Source organism: Aquarana catesbeiana, linkage group LG08 (assembly GCF_042186555.1).
Source record: "Aquarana catesbeiana isolate 2022-GZ linkage group LG08, ASM4218655v1, whole genome shotgun sequence".
Lineage (NCBI taxonomy): Eukaryota > Metazoa > Chordata > Amphibia > Anura > Ranidae > Aquarana > Aquarana catesbeiana.
In genome coordinates, this window is record NC_133331.1 from 210,782,978 (window position 1) to 210,805,081 (window position 22,104).

General features: G+C 41.6%; 1 protein-coding gene across 1 annotated transcript in view; it reads left to right on the forward strand.

The window, feature by feature from the left end:
* Positions 1-22,104, forward strand: part of SH2D4B (SH2 domain containing 4B) — a 530,802-nt gene that overhangs the window by 190,500 nt on the left and 318,198 nt on the right. Inside the window, exon 2 of the mRNA XM_073596884.1 lies at positions 19,162-19,321. Within this exon, the coding sequence (XP_073452985.1) occupies positions 19,162-19,321 (160 nt within the window). The remainder of the gene's footprint in view (positions 1-19,161; positions 19,322-22,104) is intronic.

The window sequence follows — 22,104 nt, forward strand, 5'->3', positions numbered from 1 at the left end:
AAGAACCCTCTACGTAGTTTAAGGTTAAACCTCTTTTCTTCTAATTTTAATGAGCAGCCACGAGTCTTGTTAAACTCCCTTCTGCGAAAAAGTTTTATCCCTATTGCGGGATCACCAGTATGGTATTTAAATATTGAAATCATATCCCCTCTCAAGCGTCTCCTCTCCAGAGAGAATAAGTTCAGTGCTTGCAACCTTTCCTCATAACTAATATCCTCCAGACCCTTTATTAGCTTTGCTGCCCTTCTTTGTACTCGCTCCATTTCCAATACATCCTTCCTGAGGACTGGTACCCAGAACTGGACAGCATACTCTAGGTGCGGCCGGACCAGAGTCTTGTAGAGTGGGAGAATTATCGTTTTATCTTTGGAATTAATCCCCTTTTTAATGCATGCCAATATTCTGTTTGCTTTGTTAGTAGCAGTTTGGCATTGCATGCCATTGCTGAGCCTATCATCTACTAGGACCCCCAGGTCTTTTTCCATCCTAGATTCCCCAGAGGTTCTACCCCCAGTGTATAGATTGCATTCATATTTTTGCCACCCAAATGCATTATTTTAAGTTTTTCTACATTGAGCCTCATATGCCATGTAGTTGCCCACCCCATTAATTTTTTCAGATCTTTTTGCAAGGTTTCCACATCCTGCGGAGGAGTTATTGCCCTGCTTAGCTTAGTGTCGTCTGCAAATACAGAGATTGAACTGTTTACCCCATCCTCCAGGTTGTTTATGAACAAATTAAACAGGATTGGTCCCAGCACAGAACCCTGGTGGACCTCACTACCCACCTCTGACCATTCCGAGTACTCACTATTTATCGCCACCCTCAGAATTTGCCCTTGTAGCCAGTTTTCAATTCATGTACTCACCCTATGGTCCATGCCAACGGACCTTATTTTGTACAGTAAACATTTACGGGGAACTGTGTCAAATGCTTTTGCAAAATCCAGATATACCACGTCTACAGGCCTTCCTTTATCTAGATAGCAACTCACCTCCTCATAGAAGGTTAATAGATTGGTTTGGCAAGAACGATTCTTCATGAATCCATGCTGATTGCTGCTAATGATACTGTTCTCATTACTAAAATCTTGTATATAGTCCCTTATCATCCCCTCCAAGAGTTTACATACTATTGATGTTAGGCTAACTGGTCTGTAATTTACAGGAATGTATTTTGGGCCCTTTTTAAATATTGGTGCTACATTGGCTTTTCTCCAATCAGCTGGTTCCATTCCAGTCAGTAGACTGTCAGTAAAAATTAGGAACAATGATACTAAGCTAAGCAGGGCAATAACTTCTCCGCAAGATGTAGAAACTTTGCAAGAATATCTGAACAAATTAGAAGGGTGGGCAACTACATGGAAAATGAGGTTTAATGTAGAAAAATTTTAAATAATGCATTTGGGTGGCAAAAATATGAATGCAATCTACTCACTAGGGGGAGATCTTCTGGGGGAATCTAGGATGGAAAAGGACCTGGGGGTCCTAGTAGATGACATGCTCAGAATGGCATGCAATGCCAAGCTGCTGCAAGCAAAGCAAACAGAATATTGACATGCATTAAAAAGGGGATTAACTCCAGAGATAAAACTCTAATTCTCCCACTCTACAAGACTCTGGTCCGGCCGCACCTGGAGTATGCTGTCCAGTTCTGGGCACTAGTCTTCAGAAAGGATGTACTGGAACTCGAGAGAGTCCAGAGAAGGGCAACAAAACAAATAAAGGGACTGGAGGACCTTAGTTATGAGGAAATGTTATGAGCACTGGACTTATTTTCTCTGGAGAAGAGACGCTTGAGAGGGGATATGATTTCAATGTACAAATACCTTACTGGTGACCCCACAATAGAGATAAAGCTTTGCCATGAAACAGAATTTAATAAGACATTCACTAAAATTAGAAGAAAAGCGGCTTAACCTTAAACTAGAGGGTTCTTTACTGTAAGAGTGGTTAGGATGTGAAATTCTCTTCCACAGGCAGTGGATTCAGCGAGGAGCATAGATAATTGCAAAAGAAAGCTACTAAACACTCACAGAATGTAAATAACAGCCCTGTACAATCAGTCCCGGGGATCATAAAGGCCACTTCCTGGATTCCAGAAGAGACTAATAACTTCATGAGCATGGACTCAGGTGGATGTGTTTCAGATGATGTCTGTTATGACGAAACATGTTGGGTTGAGTGCGTGCTTGTGACGTCATTGTGTACTTGGATAAAGGAATTGGCTTTTACAATCCCCGGGACTGATTGTACAACTTGTTCCTACAAGGACTTCTAACCGTGACAAGAAAGCTTCAACAGTCTCCCATTCCAACTGGGAGATCATCTGGCAGAAGGATATCTTGGCTGCGATAAGGAACCCACCACCCCACAATCTGCATACTTCAGCTAGGAGATAACATTAGCCAGAGGAATTCTGAGCTATGATGGAGCACCATTCTTCCCATTACAAGTTATAGCATTTACAAAAAGCATGTGTGGCCATAACAGGCTCTTGGCTTTTATCACGGATCATGGGAAGCTTCGCTGTGAGCTATGCATTATTTTCAGTGCCCAGATTTAATCCTTGCAGAACGTTTGTTAGGACTACTGGAGGAGCTAATGAAAGAGTTTTATTTTCAGGCTGTCTTAGGGCTCATGCACACTGTTGTACAAATTTGCTGCATATGGATTTGAAATCTATATAAATCTGAACACAGCAATATTGTATGCTATGGACCCATGCCCACTCTTCCATTTTGGTCCACAGCATTTAGCTTCATAAACCAATACTAGAAAAATCTGCAATCGTGGTCCTCTGTATGGATGGTAGTTTACTCTGCATGTATGTAAACAGTAATGCAAAAGTTTACATGCATACATTATAAATGTACCTTGTTAGCCACTGCTACCGCTCAGGGTCGATGTGTAAATATCAACAGTGTGTAGCCAGCGGTGCCAGTACCTCTGGTCACTAAATTTTTGAGGTTTCCATCTTCACCAGAGTGAGCCATCTATGTGGCAATGGTGCATTCATAGAATTAACTAGGCCCCAAGTCATTCAGATTTAGCCCTAGATCATTTTGTGCATGTGCCACTGCTGCATGAATGACTCATTCAGGATTCCACACATTTTATAACCCGGGTGGCAATACTCAGTGAGAAATCTGCTGATCTGGTTGATATATGAGATTATAATTATACCTCCAAAAAATGCAAATAGGAACCTACTTTTCATAGATTTTTTTCTAGCATACAAAAAATACTTTATATACAGAGAAGTGAAAATGAGCCTAGAAGAAAAGCATGCCTACTAAAAACGTTCAGGAAGAAGACATACAGCCAAATTGTGAGTTACACGTCTTTACCTCAACTTCCCAGGCTTTTACTAATAAATCTTAAGCAGAGTCCTTCAAAACCCACCCATAGACATGATATGACAGCTACCTGTTCAAGTCAGTGAGCTAATATTTTCCAGTTCCATCTATATAAGCTTGTGTGAGAGTTAAAGTGAACCAGTGCCCAGACATTAAAGTTCCATATACCGAGCAAGCAGTAAACGCACTTTTAAAAAAGTCCACATTCACCTATGTACTGTAGCTATAGGCATTGTAAAGAACTGAGTCTCCAAATTATACAACAGAGATGCTGAAGTCAAAGATCCTTTTGCATTACTTTCAATGGACGCAAATTCTTGGCAGCCTACCAGCCCTCCAATAAAGACATACAGCAGATGTTTCTAAACATTAAGAAACTGACTGGAACCTGACTTTAGAGTCTTTGTTGTAATTGTTAAGAATTTTTTTAGGCTAGGTTAGGAATGGCTTGTTTTAAAGTTCTATTACTGCTTGTCAGGAATATGTAAAAAAACTTTAATGTGAATGGTCTGGGCACAGGTGTACTTTAAGTTTATTGGTTCCACCATTTTTAATAGCTTTTCCTTCTTTCCTATTGAAAATTTATCGTAGAATAATTACAATTTCAAGCCTCCCCCTCCTCTCTAAGTTGTCTGGGTTTGTTCTAGTTCATAATCTTTAGCATTACTGGACAATGTTTTTCTCCATGTTCAAATGCGTCTTTATAGCTGGTCTAACTAAGCAGCCTGTAGATTGAGATTTTATAAATGTCTGAGAAAATAGTTTCTTCCAGCAAACTGACCAACCTGTCAGATAATTTGTTATTCTGTCAAGCTAGGTTTGTAATACAGACACCCTTGACATATTACGGTCAGATCAGGAACTATAATTTTCACAACTTTAGTACAGCAGTGCAGATTGGTCAACCCACTCCAACCAGATGTCTTGACTATGAAGTAGTAACAGCACATAAATAAAGGGTATGCTTCTGCTTTCCTTTGGAAATTTCCGCAGTTTGAGAATAATATTATTGATTATAAATTAAAAAATAAAAAGTGTGCTTTTAGTCTAGAGATAAGATTGAATAACTTTTAGATATTAGACTTGATGCAGGTGTGCATCTGCATTAGACATTTCTTGGCAAGGATTATTTTTGACCTGGAGGAATTTTTTTTTCTTTCTACAAAACTGGAATTGGCCTGTAAATGTTTCCTATAACACTGGTAAAAATAAAAGGTTCCTTATGTATACTCAAGTTCACATTTTCTTTAAGACAGAATTGCTGCTTCCTTGCAAAAGAATTCTGAGTATAATAAATAGCCAATTGCAAAGATTTGCATAAATGTTTATGTACGTTGTGGTATTGCACAAAAAGGCAATTTGTGGTTGAACACTGGAACAAGTCCCATTTTTTATTACATCATGCTGAGAAATATTACTCCTAAGCATCTAGACAATGGTTATCTGTCTTAGTAATATTAGCATATTCCTTCCCTTATTCAAAATCATAGTTGCATTACATTTACTGACAAGTGGAAGTTAGGAGTTGCAGTGAGTAAAATTGTTTTTTTTTAACCATTCAAAATGTGATGCTACAATTTTTTTCCTAAATTGTAAATGATGTTATACTCTGTCATCTGTGCAAATTATTTTGTCCATTCTACAGTGCTGGCTATGATTTCTGTATTCAGACATACTTTCTCTACATAGGTTCAGCAGGAATTGGCTGAAATTCGAACCATGTATGGGCAGACTGATTGTACCCAAGTTGATCGATCCATCAACTTGAGTACAACCAACCTGTCGGATTTCTCATACAATTATTGCCAGCGGCTATAGCAGCTAGCAATAGTCACTGTGTGTTCTCCCGGCTGGGGTGCCTTCCCTAGCCCCCCACCCGCTGGGAGGACACAATGGCTCCAAGGTCAGTGTTAATGGCGAAATCAAGAGATTTACTTTGCTGCAACCATGTTTGCAGGAAAGAAGTTTGTACCATCTATAGCTGGCTTAAGTGTATGCAAGTCAAACATCATCAAAAGCATTAAACAACTGATTAACAGTACACTGCAGACCCAGTGACCAACAAGTAATAAACCGTAACAACTGGATATACCACAGGATTGAGGTTGCAAGTGCAAGCATTGGAAATGAGGATTCCAAGGCATAGGGTAAGAACTGTAAATGGCCTGCCCTTCACTGTTTATAGTGGAGTTGCTGTCAAGAAACTGATCAGTCAAAAAGAATGTATGTTTATTTACACTGGAATTATTTTTAAATATATTGTATAATAAATTAGATAATGAGCCTGATTTACAAAAGAAGTTGAAAATCTTAGTACAATAAATTGTATAAATATTTACGTCAATAATTCAATAATGTGAAAAGCAAATTCCCGTTTACTTATTTAATTTGCACACAACTGGTTATTGTTGGATAAGTGAACAAGAATTTGAAAAGTAAATATTTACACATTTTTTTGATGTGAGAATTATCAACTCATTCAGTAAATAAGCCCAGATGTAAACATGAATTTTTATCTCATATGATTTCCTAATGCCTCGTACACACGTTCTGATTTTCGGATGATAAAAATTGCTTTCGGATTGATCGTTCGATAATCTGATCATTAGTACACAGCTTTCGACAGCCGATCATGACAGTCCGTGCAACAAAATCCGAAGGGACAAACACGAAAACTTTGCTTGGACGACAGCTCATCGTACGACAATCGTTTAATCAGTACAGTATTCGTCCTCTAAAAATAGATAGACGAATACCACACATGATCGGAAACACGAAAATAAACCAGAAGGACACAGGGGTCACACGTATTTGACATCATTTCAAATACGTAGCTACACACAGCAGAAGGTTTTTCCAGAATCATACGACAAAAATCTTACTTTTCGTAGAGCACATTTCAAACAGTTTTCGATATTAGTTTTATGCAACAAAATGCGAATGATACGTCGTACGATAATCTGAACGTGTGTACGAGGCATAATTGTATTGAATATTTACACAATTTGTAACTTAAATGTTTTCAACTCATTTAGTAAATCAACCCAAATATATCTGTAAATATAAAGAAATATGAACTTCAGAGTAAAATGTATATCAGGGCCAACAACCATCTCATTGTAGATGAAATATGTGTGTTTAATTCAGGTTCTGTGCCCAGGTGGGCTGTATGTAAACCATGTTTATCTTGCTTTACTCTTATGATTTCAACGTGAAAAAAAAGTACAGATTTTGATTTGGTTGTTAAATCTGATGTAGTCACAACAAACTTACTTGTAATGAAGTATGCCCCACATTGTGCAGGCAGCTGGATCCTGCAAAAATCTTAATTGCAGAGATGCCTATCCTCTTACTGGCTCTGAACTTCCAGCACTGTGATGGTTAAAAGCTTTGGGTCTCTCTACAGACAATGTTATCTTACCTTTTTTTAATCATTTTTTTTACAACTTTTTTAACCATCAGCATAATATAAATAATGCAATTGTGTACAAGCTCACATTTTGACAGCTTTTGAATAGTATAAAAGTATATACATTAAATGAAAGTCATCCTGATATATACTGCATTTTAAAGATTACATGAAAGAATTTATTATTTGTACTAGGTGTTGACAGCTTGGATTTTTTAAATGAAGTCTCTGAATGAGTGGTGGAATTGGAGGCATGGTGAGCTTTGCACAATACTGTATATTTTCCAACTGGTAAAAAGGAAAAATAGAAGAGGGAGATAAGCAAACAATAACATCAATGGCACTGTAATATACCTGATAACAGCTGATGCTATATGATTAAACACCATCAAAAGTCACAAAAAGAAGGTAGAATTTGAGGGTATGGAGGCTTATTGAGGTTGGTTTGCAGAACAAATGTGGGAGAACTTTGACCCCCTTCCGGGGCTATAGAGAAGATGATTATGTAATCTTTCTTTTGCCCAAAGCGTGGATGTTGCAGATGTGAATTTAGGTCAGCATCAAGTTTTTCATTAGAGTAGACATATTGAAGGGCTTTATTCTCAGCAATACTGGGAGCCTGAATAGAATTCCATCTGTTAATGAATGAACGTGTCAGGTCACCTGAGTCCAGGTGACAGACGCACCCCGTTGGGATCTGGAGTGCACCGCAAGGTAGTGGACCCTATGGCTGACTGCTGCGGATGGAGCTCTAGGTGACACAGGAGAGCAGGTACTCTGTAGTACCAACACAGATAACACTGGGAGCTAGAGCATGAGATTTCCCAGGGCGTGGAATCTAAGAGCCAGCAGAAGTTCACCAGAGGCCTCTAGTGGTGGGGATGGATTTAGCTACAGTCCGGCTCTAGATCACGACCCCTAGGGCCTCCCAACTCACGCTCTTGGTAGACTACGGGGAGGTAGAGAGGAAACAGCAGACTGCGACAACAAAGGATAGTCAGGAGATAGCCAAAGGTTGGGGCAACAAGCATGTAAGGATAGTCAAGAACAAGGCAAGATCGGTAACTGGAATCAGACGTAGATCACACAGCAAGTGACACACAGAAGCCAAACACACAATATTGATCAGCAGGGCTGGCTTGCATTGCACAGGTTATTATAGAGTTCCCTGATAGGGGCTGGGATGGAGCCATGCTTTGAGGAGGGATTACTTAAGCAGCCAGGTGGGAGTGGCTGGCCTCTTAAGCTGAACACATAGAGAGGTAAGCTGACAAACATTACTGCATATCCATGACAGTACCCCCCTCTTACAACAGGCCTCTCCCTCCCCTGCCTGGGCCCAGGCTTAGAGGGAAACTTCAGATGAAACCTCCTCAACAGACTAGGCACAAAGACCTCAGATGCAGTGGTTCAAGACCTCTCCTCAGGACCAAAACCTTTCCAATTCACGAGGTACTGAAGAATGCCTCTACAGAGTTGGGAATCCAGAATTTTACTAACCTTGTACTCCTGATTATCCTCAGAGGTCGAGGCCATGGTAGGGAGTGGACGAGAGAACTTTTTGAGGACTAAAGGTTTCAAAAGGGCAACATGGAAAGGAGTTAGAGATTGTGAGGCTTTTAGGAATCTGGGGTTTGAAACAAACTGGATTCAGTTTAGAGGTTATAGTGTACGGACCATTGAATCTTGGGGCAAACTTCAGAGACGGAACTCGGAGCTTGATGTTCCTGATGTAGAAACAGACTTTGTCCCCTGGCTGCAGAGAAGATGGTTTACGCCTGCAGCGGTCAGCAAAGCCTTTGAATTTGTCAGCAGCTGCCTGGAGGGAATCATGAACATCACCCCAAATAGAATTGGAAGACTCTTAAGCCGTAGTCAAAGCTGGAATATCTGGAGAACAGGCCATGGGAAGAGGGAGTTGAGGGGTTTTTCCATAAACTGTGAAAAAGGGGGTCTTCTGAGAACTGGTATTTACATGATTGTTGTGAGAGAATTCTGCCCAATTGTCATGATGAGCAGAGACTAAGGTGCGAAGAAAGACTGCTAACTCCTGATATTGAGGGATTTGCAAAAGGCTCTCCAAAAATGAGACGTAAAATTAACGCACCTGAGAAGGAACCCCATGGAGGCAGAAAATTTCTCGAACATTAAAGGGAACCAAGGCAGGAGCAGATGGAAGACCAGGAAGAGGAACAAAATGAGCCATCTTGGAGAACCGATTGATTACCACCCAAATGACCGTATTTTTCTCTGACAGTGGGAGATCGGTGATAAAATCCATGGCAATGTGAGACCAGGGCTCTTTAGGAACTGACAAGGGCATGAGAAGACAACCAAAAAAGGAGGGTGTGCCCTAGAGGGATAATATGGACAGTGTATCACCGGGAAACCAAGTGGCTGGTGCAGAGAATCAGATATACAATTTTGTTAAAATTAATAACAACGATTTTTATTGGTTACAAAGTGTACAAAACATTCTATAATATAAAAGCAAAACAAAAAAAGGTAGAAAAGACAGTAATCAAACATAATCAAACTGCTAAGGTGCTGTCATGCAACAACCCAGGAAATTCAAGAATGTCTTCGCTGGGGTGAAGGTACGGCAACACGTGATACTCTACGTGTTTCGGAATATAGAAAGGCTCAATTCCTTCTATACTGTATATTTCCTTCTTCAGGAGTTTCAAAGTAGCAGTTTAGATAAATTTCCAGGGAAAAGAAAAACAAGGATATATATGTATATGTGGGTATGTATCACAGAGTATAAGTATGATTAGCACCAGCATGGAGTATAAAACAATTGTGTCACCAAGTATAAGAGACTGTTAAACTTTAAGCAAAGCATAAGGATAAAAACAAAATCTCAGTCTGAACAGGCATGAACATTTTGGTGTACTCACTAGAAAACTTGTCTCTTCAGCATAAAAGTTGCACACACAGGCATCAAGAGATGGACTCCCACCTCCTTCAGTCCAGAGGATTGAGGTTGATTGAGTGGAAAGCCAGCAGTAAGTGTAGCTGTATGGTTGGAACCCAGGCGAGGGAAGGAAAAATCTGGGGTGCTTCACACATTCCAGACTTGGTGTGGATCCCCACAGAGGCGGCCGGCCAGGGCTCACAAGAGCCACTAATGTTAGGCGGTCCAAGCACACATCTATGAAATTGGAATTGAAAAGAGGAAATCAGAGGTATATTTTGCTATTTACAAGCAATGAATATGTAGAGCAAAATGCAGGGTGCTTGGCTCTCCAAGTTCATGCCTTGGGGTGTAGGGGTATGTAGAAGGAATAATCAATGTGTATAGTAAATGAGGTTGTAATTACATACCTAATTTCTGGTGTTTCTCAGCATAGGCATACACTAACAGGGAAAGCAAGATCCTCTTGGCTGTGTAGCAGAGGAAAGTGTGTGTATGAGTGGTAATAAGTACCCTGTGTGGGACAGGGTGTGGGGTTAACGGGCCAATCATTAACTTCAAAGGCGGGGTAAGCTCAAATGCAAATGACACAGTTGATTAGTAGGTAAGCAAAAGCGTGCCACACCAGGTGATCATCAGCTGTCTGTGTGAGTGATGTGTGGGCCGCCCACTGCGATTCCTCAGCCTAAGCAGCGGCGGATGCCAGCGCGTCAAAAGGCGCGGTGACATCATCCGCTGACAAAGGCCGCCGACGCGGAAAGACAGCAGGCTGGCGGGGTAAGGATGGAAAACTACCATATGCGCAGGCGCGAGACCGATCGTCGTGCACATGCGCATCAGCGCTGCTAAGAGAATGCCTCCGTCTCCCTGAGAAAAAAGAGAGACAGAGGCCTTTCCGTGTCGGGGAGCACCGACGAGCCATCCCAGCGGGGACCCGGGCCCAAGCCGGGATCGTGGGTTCAATAATTGTGTATAGTTAGCGTAATTACTTTGAAGAAAATCCAATTGATCTCTCATGGATTAGCTGGACATGGGAGTTCCATCTTTACATTGTAATGCATCCCTGGAAATAAAGCATATACATATACAAGTACAAATTCTTGGTATTCAAGTACAAATGTATATTGAAGACAGACAAGTAGGATGACAGTTAAAGTGAATACATTTGTTTAATGTTCCTCCCTTTGGTAGGGTGGACCTTTGGCTGTGTCCAAAATTGACATTTATTTAAACCCAAAGTTCAGACTGGTAGGGAGCATGATGGCGAAGAGTGTGATAAGAATGGGTTAGAGTGACACGCAGGGAATCATAGGTGTGCGCAGCCTATTGCATTAGGGTTTGCACCCCAAAACTCAAACACACGTGCCTTACTCTGCAGCCTCAGCTGCACAGGGCAGTGAATGAATCAGCTGCACAGGGCAGTGAATGAATCAGAAGTGCTCTGTGCTGAGGGACTTTCTGTTCAGTCACAAACTGAAGCATAGTAAACAGTTTACTATGCTTCTGTTATGAATGGGCACAGTTAGTGAGTATGTTTACTGTATTCCTTTAAAAAAAAAAAAGGAAGAGGCTGGTAAATGATATATTTACCAGCCCGCCTGGTCTCCATCCTGAAACATCCCCCACAGCAGTAGGGAAGCCAGCAGCACTGCGGGGTGGGGTAACCCAGGCAGTAGGCTGTATGGGTACCGTACATAGGGATTAGGGTGTGCCCAGGTACACCTGGCACACCCCCTGCGCACGCCTATGCAGGGAATTGTTGTAAAACATTAACCAAAGGATATCTGCCAGATACCACACACTAGTAAAACCGATAAAACAGAGGTTGATGAGTATATATGGAGGATGAGGAATAGTGAGACTAGATCGCCTGGTAAGAGGAAAAAATAGGACCAGATGACTTAATGTGGTAAGTATTTATCCTATAGTTCTTTGTCATAGCCTCCTGTGGAGAAACCAGGAAGAAAGGCTTTGTTTAAGCCTGGTGGCATTGTCGCATCAAGGCTGGATATCCAGCGGAGTTACCGCTGTAGGAGAATCTTATTAAGGTCTCCCCCCCCGAGAACTCGGATGCAGGCGATCCAGAATTAGTACCGAAATTTGAGAAGACCAGCAGGGGCTTGTGTGGAGGATTGATGCCCCGTACACACGGTTGGATTTTCCAACGGAAAATGTGTGATAGGACCTTGTTGGCGGAAATTCCGACCGTGTGTAGGCTCCATCACACATTTTCCATCGGATTTTCCAACACACAAAGTTTGAGAGCAGGATATAACATTTTCCGACAACAAAATCCGTTGTCGGAAATTCCGATCGTGTGTACACAAATCCGACGGAAAAAGTGCCACGCATGCTCAGAATAAATAAAGAGATGAAAGCTATTGGCCACTGCCCCGTTTATAGTCCCGACGTATGTGTTTTACGTCACCGCGTTCAGAACGATTGGATTTTCCAACAACTTTGTGTGACCGTGTGTATGCAAGACAAGTTTGAGCCATCATCCGTCGGAATGTCCGAACAAAGTCCGACCGTGTGTACAGGGCAATAGACTGAGCACAGACATGACAAGCCTTAATGTAGTCTTTGACATTTGAGCGGAGATTAGGCCACCAGTAGTGACGACAGATGAGCAGGAAGGATCGGAGGAACCTTTGAATCATGTCCCCATTGAAGGACCTTAGCTCTTAGCTCAGTGGGGACGAGGGTCTTGCCAGGAGGAATTTGTGACTCCAGGGTGGTAGTATGGTCAACAATGCCTGAGGTCGGAACTATAGGCTCAGGTTCAGGGGTGCACTCCTCGTCCAAATTGTCAAATGACCTAGAGAGTGCATCAGCACGACCGTTACAGGGACCAGGTTTGTACGTAATTGTGAAATTAAAAAAGGAAAAGAAAAGAATCTGCCTGGTCTGTCTGGGATTCAGATGTTTAGCATTCTGTAAGTACTGTAGATTCTTGTGATCAGTAAAAATCGTTATGGAGTGAGGGGAACCCTCCAAGAGATGATGCCACTCCTCTAATGCTAATTTAATTGCAAGAAGTTCCCGATCACCCATAGCATCATTTCTCTCTGCCTGAGAATTTTTTTTTGGAGAAGAACGCACATGGTTGACGTCTCTTCTCAAAGGATTGAAGAAGAACAGCTCCCACCCCCATTGAAGAAGTGTCCACTTCAATAAAAAATGGATCCTCGGGATTAGGTCTCCTCAAGAGAGGTCCAGAGACAAAGGCCTGTTTCAAGTCATGAAATGCAGACAGCCTCAGGAGGCCAGTCCTTGGCATTCGCACCCTTCTTGGTCAAAGCAATAATAGGCTCAGCAATGGAAGAGTAATTCCTTATGAACTGCCTATAATAATTTGTGAACCCAAGAAAGCACTGTGTGGACTTGAGGCTAGCAGGAAGAGGCCAGTTGGTAATGGCCAAGACCTTTTCAGGATCCATACGAAGACCCAAACTCGAGACAAAGCATCCAAGAAACAGGACCTCAGAACGTTCAAAAGAACATTCCTCCAGCTTGGCATACAGATTATTTTCTCTAAGGCGCTGATGTACAGTGCGGACATGGTTTCTGTGGACAAGCAGATTTTTTGAAAATATGAGAATGTCATTGAGATAGATAACTACAAATTGGTACAGCAGATCCCTGAAGATTTCATTGACAAAGTTTTGGAACACAGCTGGGGCATTACACAAACCAAAAGGCATAACCAGGTATTCGTAATGCCCGTCTTTAGTGTTAAACGCGGTTTTCCATTCGCCACCTTCCCGTATCCGAATCAGATTGTATGCACCTCTGAGATCCAACTTGGTTAAAATGGAGGCAGCCTTCAACCTGTCGAATATCTCAGATATTAAGGGTAAGGGGTATCTATTTGATAGTCACCGCATTTAAGCCTTGATAGTCGATGCAGGGTCTCAAGGTACCTTCCTTTCTGGTAACGATAAAGAACCCTGCTCTTGAAGGCGATGAGGATTTCTGGATGAAACCTCTCTCGGCGACATACTCTGACATGGCTTGGGATTCTGGGATGGACAGAGGGTAGGTATGACCCCTGGGCAGAGTTGCTCCAGGGACAAGGTCAATAGCACAGTCAAAAGACCTGTGGGGAGGAAGCACCTCAGCTGATTTCTTACAGAACACATCCTGGTAATCGCTGTATGCAGCGGAAAGATCAGAAGATACAGATGTGGTAGCAACCGGAAGTCTCTCCTTGGGGGCCACCTTGAGAAGGCAGGATGAGAAACATGAGGGAACCCAAGCCAGGATCTGCCCAGAGACCCAGTCCACATGTGGAGAGTGGAGCTGTAGCCAAGGAAGGCCCAATATAATGGGGATAGAGGCCTTGGGTAGAATGAGGAAGGATATCCACTCCTGGTGGAGTATCCCTACAGACATCTTAATAGGTAGAGTCTGGAAGCAGTTAGGGCCCCCTGGGAGAACAGTACCATTAATTGCCGAGACTACCAGTGGCGTAGTGAGGGGCAAAAGGGTAAGCTTCATGGAAGAAGCAGTTCTCCAGTCCATAAAATTGCCAGCAGCCACAGAATCCAGATATGAAAAGATTGATTGAGGTGAAGCACCTACATGAAGAAACACCGGAAGAAGAAGACAAGAAGGTGATGTTTCTGGGTCCAATACTCTACCTTCCAGAGGTATTAGACCCAAGCGTTTCCCGGATGAAGCGAGCAGGAGTCACGAAAATAACTTTTGCCCCCACAATAGAGACACAAGCCCAGAGTTCTAAGCCTAGCATGTTCTTCAGGGGTTAGCCTGGTCCAGCCCAGCTGCATAGGTTCCTCAGCAGGCAGAAGATGTTCCACGGGATGAAGGGAGGGGAGCTCAGATTGGCTAGGGCCCAAGGAGTGCTGGCGTCTTTTTTCTTGGGACCTCTCCTGAAAACGAATGTCAATCTGGTTACACAAGGAAATGACATCGTCCAGACCGGTGGGGATGGCTCTTCCCGCTAATTCGTCTTTCAGAGAGGCCATGTAAAAAGGTTGCAACCAGGGCTTCATTCTTCCAGCTCAACTCAGCTGTGAGGATACGAAACTGAAGAGCATATTGCCCCACTGAAGAAGATTCTTGGAGAAGACGTAAAAGGGCACTGACCGCTGAAGAAAACCTGAATCGGTTCCTCGAAGATGTTTTGAAAGAGCTTCAAAAAGTTAGACAGGCTGTAAACAGCAGGATCATTCTTCTCCCAGAGGGGGGCAGTCCAGGCTAAAGCTTCACTGGAGAGGAGAGAAATAATATAGGCTACCTTTGCCTGATCAGACAGGAAGTTTTGAGGCTGGAGCCCAAAGAATGCTCAATGCTGTGTTTGCGAGGCGCTGTGTCCGTACAAGACATGGATAATATCCATGTCTTGTACAGACACAGCACCTTACAAACACAGCATTGGGCATTCTTTGAGACTTTACCTATCTCCCACTGCACTGAATTCTTGGCCCCCCAAGGACGCACGCAGGCTGCAGTTTTTCCACAAGCTCCTCAAACAAGTTTACCTGACAGTACCACCCCCACAAGAAGGATCACCTTGTACACTTTTTATTTCAGCCACTATAGAGCGTTCTGTTGTGGGCCTACATGAAGCTAAGGAGAACTAACTACCCTCCACATGATATGTCTCTCCACTAGCCACCGCTTACCATGTGCATATGTGTTTGTACAGACTGTTTCACCTTCTAAAACTCTGATGAAGAGGTTATCCTCGAAACACGTCGGCCATTCTTTTAGCACTTGCCCCTGTCTGGGCATGTCCCACTTGTAACACTACGAATGTAAATTTTGTAACCCCCCCTTCACAAAATGTAGTATGTTTATACTCCTTACATGTATGTATTTTATTGCTTATGAATAAACTGTATGATGTGATGCCAGTGTCTGATCACGTACCTTCCATCCATTCCTCCCACACTGTCTTCTTCAGACCACCCTGGGTCAGTCCAGGCAGCGGGACATACATGATCACTTTCTCCAGTTTGGCCATCATAACAGCACTACGTACCCATACCAACAATGCCCCCACGAGCGCAGGAGTTAATCTTTTTTGTTTACATTTTGCACCGGTAGCATTTATATGTAACAAGAGACCCCCCTGAGGGCTGAGGGCCTCTGCTGAATGCTGCCCACTGGGGAGGTAAAGGGCCATGCTTGAAATTCATTAAGCCTAACATCAGCCTGTTCTGCAAAGGTACGCAAGTTGGAGGTGGGACCCTTTTCCAAAACAACATGGTTAATTTTGGACCGGTAATTTTGGTGCATGTGAATACGCACATCTCAGCAGATGTGTGAGGGTGTATTTACAATTAAGGGTGCTGCTATTTATCTGCTAAAGAGCAGCACGTTTCTGTGGTGTCAGGAAAGCAATTTGCATGTGTTCCTGACACACACAAATGTGAAAGCAGGCTAAATGTCTCAGTTACATTGGTGGTCAGTGTATTTCTTTACATTGGGGCTTGGTGTACAATCCTTGCATTTACACTAGCGGCCAGTTTGAAGGTCCCCCTTACATTGGTGGCAGTGTAAATCCGTCCTTACATTGGTGGTTACTGTGAATGCTCCTATTACATTAGTGGTCAGTGTAAGTCCCCATTACATTGGTGTCCAGTGTGGAAACTCCTCTTTATATTGGTAATCGGTAAAAAAATCCAAACTTGCATTTGTGGTCAGTTTCGAATCCTCCCTTACATTGGTGGTCCAAAAAATAAAAAATTTAATAAATTGCACCGTATCAGTCTTTATATGTGGTTGGTCCACAATTTTCAAGTACAGAAGTAAAAAAAATACATGTTGATCAGAAAAGCAATGTCCCTGGTACTTGCTGTGAGCTGTAAAGAAAGCACAAACATCAGTTTCCTTGTATAAATTATTAGTCAATCAATCCTCCTCAGTTTAATTCAAATAAACACAGAGAGGTTTTAAGTCCAACTTTTGAGACAACCATTGCTACCTCCATAGATGCAATTGAGAAATGATTGTAGTCATGAAGGGACAGAAAGTATATTGTTTGCTGCATTACAAAGTAAAAATGAAGATAAAAAGCCTGAAAGTAAGAAAACTAATGCAGCCACCACATTTAAGGAGTGACAGGCTGATATACATTAAAACGTTTGGGTTCAGATACACTTTAAGCTATAAAGGCTACAATTGCTAAAAAAGGGGGGCCCAAAACCCATGTTTTAAATAGACTTAAAGCTAAAAAAAAAAAAACGTCATGACGTCAGAACACTGTGCTATTTCCAGTTTCATTTCCTTAAGAACCGCATAGCTCAGTTTTAAGGGTCAGTGTTGATCAATACAGTTACTAGAGCATTCATAGCCAATTAGTCACTAATTGACATATCAGATTTGGTTACTGACCCTAACCGCTAGGATCCGCAGAACAAGTATTTACTTCCCCTAGTGGGAAATCTAGTGCTGATTATGACAAATTGCACAATCTTAGTCCAGGACAGTGCACACTGATGATGTAGTACAAGCCTTTCAATCACCAAGGTTACATTCAAGGTTAATACAAAACTGTTTTTAGAAATTTCATAGAGAACACACTGCATTTTTTTTTTATTATCAGATTTTTTTTTTCCTGTTATATTCAGCTGCATATGGTAAATTGCAAATGTGCTGCTATTTACTGTGTGTAATCATTTAAACAATTAGAATTAAAACAATACTTTGAAATAAAAAAGAGCTTTGTTGGCGAAAAATTTGGTTTAATCTCCAAGGTTATATGCAGGTTTGATACAACTTTCTGTTCTGTGGTTTTCATATAGGAAAAGCATTCTCTTTAAAAGCTTTTATTTTTTTCCCTACTTTTATGCATTTAAAATAAGTTATATAATGTATTTCTGGCATATGTGCTATTGAATGAAACTGACTTAATGCCGTTTGTAGGTGAAAATGCAATACAACATAACCTTACTATAATTTTTGAAAATCTACATCCCCTTAAGAAAGCTCCAGATTTGCATAAAAAATCTTAAAACATGTATAACTGCTACACAAGCCATTTTATATATATTTTTTTTTTACAAATCACTTTCCACTTCAGTCTGCAGTTACTATGATTTTCTAGAATTGCCAAAAAATCCCTTTTCTGCAATATCACAACTTGAGGGTTCAGAGCATCCACTGAAATATTATATACTGTTTATATAATTGGCTTTTCCCCAAGGCTGCACAGAGCTCGAAATCAAACAACAACCATTTCGTTTAGTAAAAGTTACAGTTTTGGTGGGATAATTTCTAATAGTAAACTTTCAAACAAATGCTCATGCGAATATTTGTACAAACAATCGTACAAAAATTCTCTTTACATTCAATGACTTTGCAAATGTCTTTATAAGGTACTTCAAAATTGCTTTTACCATTACATTTTGGATTAAACGGACTTTCCGAAATGAAAACTATATACACTGTTAAGATGTTCATTAGAGAAAACTTTTTCGTCCTGCTCCTTTGAATTTTCTCAACAAAAATTAACCATAATTAGACCTCATTAACATGATGCAAGCAATAGTGTTCCACTAATGGCACACCTTCTACCTAACTCTCTGACTCAGGGTTCTGGCTCCCAGTGGTCACTAGGGGCTTTATAGACTTAACACACAACCTCTCAAAGAAGAAGTGGATCTGCTCAATGTGTAAAAGTCTTGTTCAGATTTATTATGTTCTCCAGTGTGCAGACTGTTCCACCTAGTGTACACAAGACTAATGCATTTCACTTGATACAGATCTTACTCACAGGGGCTTGTGTACACCAGGTGGAAAAGTCTGTACATTAGAGAACGAAATAAACCTGAACAAGGCTTTTATATAATGAAAGCCTTCCCTTCTTCTCTGAGAGATTGTGTGTTGGCCCCATTAACCATTAGAAAATGGAATCAATGTTCTTAAAACAAAAAAAATGAAGTGGATTCTACTAGTATATTGGCATTTTAAGACTCTTGCCACATGTATAAAGAGAGCAAATGTTGTTTGTGTTCTTATTCCAGTACTGATATTACACAGATGATGATAACAGGGCAAATTGTCTCTTTCCCAAATGGGCACAAGATCCTTGAATACTGGAATACTCATAATACAGAATACCAGGCTGTTGTTTGCAGAGCTGAGCATCATTTTTAAGACCCCCCTCCTGAGATACCTAAGGGCTTCTGAAAAGCATATGAGCTGTTACAAGCAGTATGTGAGCAATGGCATGCACATTGGTGACCCTTGAACTAAGTAATTACCATCCTATACCTATTGTGCTGTTATCTCTTGGGATAAGAAGGAAATGGTGAAAAAGCCAGTGCTAGAAAATGAAATATTAGAACAACTTGAATCAGCTTAAATCAAATTGCTCCAGGAAATGTGCAAACCCTAGATTAGTAATGCCATTTAATTTTCTAAGTTTTGTTTTCTGCTTTTCTGTCAGCTCAATTTATGTCCACTTAATATTTTGTGTGTTCATGTATATTTTTTAATTTTCTACAGATAACTCTAAGCATATTGAATGGCTACAGGGAGCTGATGGAGAAGTCTGGGTGTGGATCATGGGGGAAGCCAATGGAGACAAGCCATATGAGCAAATAACCGAAGAGATCATGGCTGAGAGAGCCAGGCAGCAAGCACAAAAGGAGGCAGAGGAGCAATGGTGAGCGATGATCTTAGATTGATGTGATCACAACCCAGCTTTCTTTCTAAGGCCAGGTTCACACTTATGCACCGCAGTTTTGCAGCACAGGCATATATATGGATTACATGCTTTTTTCTTGTGTTTTTAGCCATGGTCCAATTGACTTCTATGAAATTGAGCTTTGCTGCATTTTCTGAAAGCTCACCAAAGATGCAGCATGCAGGACCTCTGGTGAGATTTCAGACAACACAGCAAAAATGTGCAACATTATAGAAGTCAATAGGATTGTGGCTACAAACAGGATTAAAAAAAGCCACACTGCAGCCAAACCACAGCACACCGGTGTGAACCCAGCCTAACCATCCAAATTGTATTTAAGAAAGAACATTTATTGAATCAGGATTTGCTACAAGGGTGTGGGATTGCAGTCTCTTCCCAAAAGCAAAATTGTATAACATAATAAAAGTCAATAGAACATCGGCTAAAAACATGAGTAAAATGCATGGAAACCGCGCATACTGTACATCCATGCTGAGGCCAAACCGCAGCACATCAGTGTGAATCCAACCTAAAGCCTCTTACACACAGGCAGAATATCGGCCAAAATCAGCCAGTACAGTAGATACTGGCTGATATTCAGGCCATGTGTACAGGTCCTTGTTTGACAGAAGCTGATCGAATGACCGGCTTGGCGGCTTCTGACGAACAAGCATGATGGAAAGCCAGCAGCCGATTGGCATCCGATCAGCGCTCTGAGCCAATGGTTAATATGTGTTCTAGCGGGGGGGGGCATCTAAGTGCACAAAGGCTTAGATCACACAGTCCAATGGCTATGGAACAAACAGAAACTCCTCAAATAGTGCAAGAAAGGGAACTGAAAAAGTAAATCCTCCACCTTAAGAGAGCCACCGACACACAGGTTAAGATGTACTCTTACAGAAACCCCAAGACCCTCTAATTATGGAAGATCAAATCAGCCTTAGTGCATCCACGTTTAGCAAGGTCCAGGGGAAACAGCAGTGATGGTGTATAGTCCATATACGGTTCCTTCACACTTGGACCCTGGTTCTCCAGATACTCCAGCCGTGACTTTTAAAAATCTGCCTTTCTATATTTCAGCTCACATGGTATGGACTTTATTTGATGACAGAGCTCTGAAACTAAACTAGGTCCAGGCCCTGGACGTCCTCTTTTCTCTCTGCACTGCCCACACATCACTTTGCTGGACTCCTTGAGGAGAGCTGTGCAGACAAGTTCAGAGAGCGGCACACTCAGTCCTGTTGTCATCAAATGAAGTCCATCCCATGTGAGCTAAAGTATAGAAAGGCAGATTTTTAAAAGTCACGGCTGAAGTAAGTTGTTAATGCATTTACTATGGAAGTATCCACTAGATGACATGGGATCAGCCTTTATCCCTGTTTGCTTGTATATATTTGTATGCCATTATACCCTTGTGTTTTCAAAGAGGTCTTGCCCAAAAGTTTTCCTGGGAATGAATGACTAGTAGCATCCTTCTGCTTGTACCTAATTGCACCTCCTCTGAGGACAAACTGCTTTCAGAATTGACATTGTATAATGAAATTTATATTGGGTCAATTATGTCATCGGTGCTACATTCAAAGCAATATATGTAGATGACTGACTCATAGAATACACTGAGAGCTAAACATTACATCATATATCTATGAAGCTATCAGGTTGGATGCTGCCAATCCATGTGACTCTGGCAGCCATCTTGGGTCATTCAGAGTCATTAAGACCCTGGCTCCCAGGCTTGGTGCGCACTTCACTTGTGGGTAATGTAGGGACAGGTCTCCCATCTGTCAGGGACAGTATTAGCTGTAGAGAAAGGTTCCATATGAATAGGGAAAGAGCAGGTACATGCTATATGAATAGGGAAAGAACAGGTACATGTTAAATTTATATTGGGTCAATTATGTCATTGGTGCTACATTCAAAGCAATATATGTAGATGACTGACTTATAGAATACACTGAGAGTTAAACATTACATCATATATCTATGAAGCTATCAGGTTGGATGCTGCCAATCCATGTGACTTTGGCGGCCATCTTGGGTCATTCAGAGTCATTAAGACCCTGGCTCCTGGGCTTGGTGCACACTTCGTTTGTGGGTAGTGTAGGGACAGGTCTCCCATCTGTCAGGGACAGTATTAGATGTAAAGAAAGGTTCCAGATGAATAGGGAAAGAGCAGGTACATGCTATCCCCATTTGGGAATAGACCAACCAGGCTGCATTTCATCCCTCGAGACAGACATTTTCGGTGCATCGGAGACACCGCTGCAACATACTGTAAGCGTGCTCAGTTGAGTTGACTTCCCGCTGGGTAGTTGTAATGGTTTGAACTTCTTTTTCAATACAGTCCTGCTACTGCATCTGGTCTCTGAGAATTTTCTGCTGCCGCACCACGCTGCACCTCCCTACAAATAGACAAAAAAAATATGCAGTACATCTCTGAAATAGATACACAATTCCCCATGTTTTATCCCTTGATAGACCATGCAAGTACTGAAAAATACTTGCTGATGTGCCTCAGCCCTTAAGCCCATTTGTGGACTGACAACACACAGCATTTTCCCAGAGTGTTGTCAGCTGTTTTTTCTTTGTTTTTGTTTTTATCTACTCAGCCATTCCACTGTTAGATGTCTACAACATAGAGGCTCATCATTATGTTATCCCAGATAAAATATAGTAGGGCTCTTTGAGATACCAAAGCAAGTGTGTAGAGGACACAGGGCAACTGAATATTTTACATAATCAGATTTTTGACACTTGCCAAA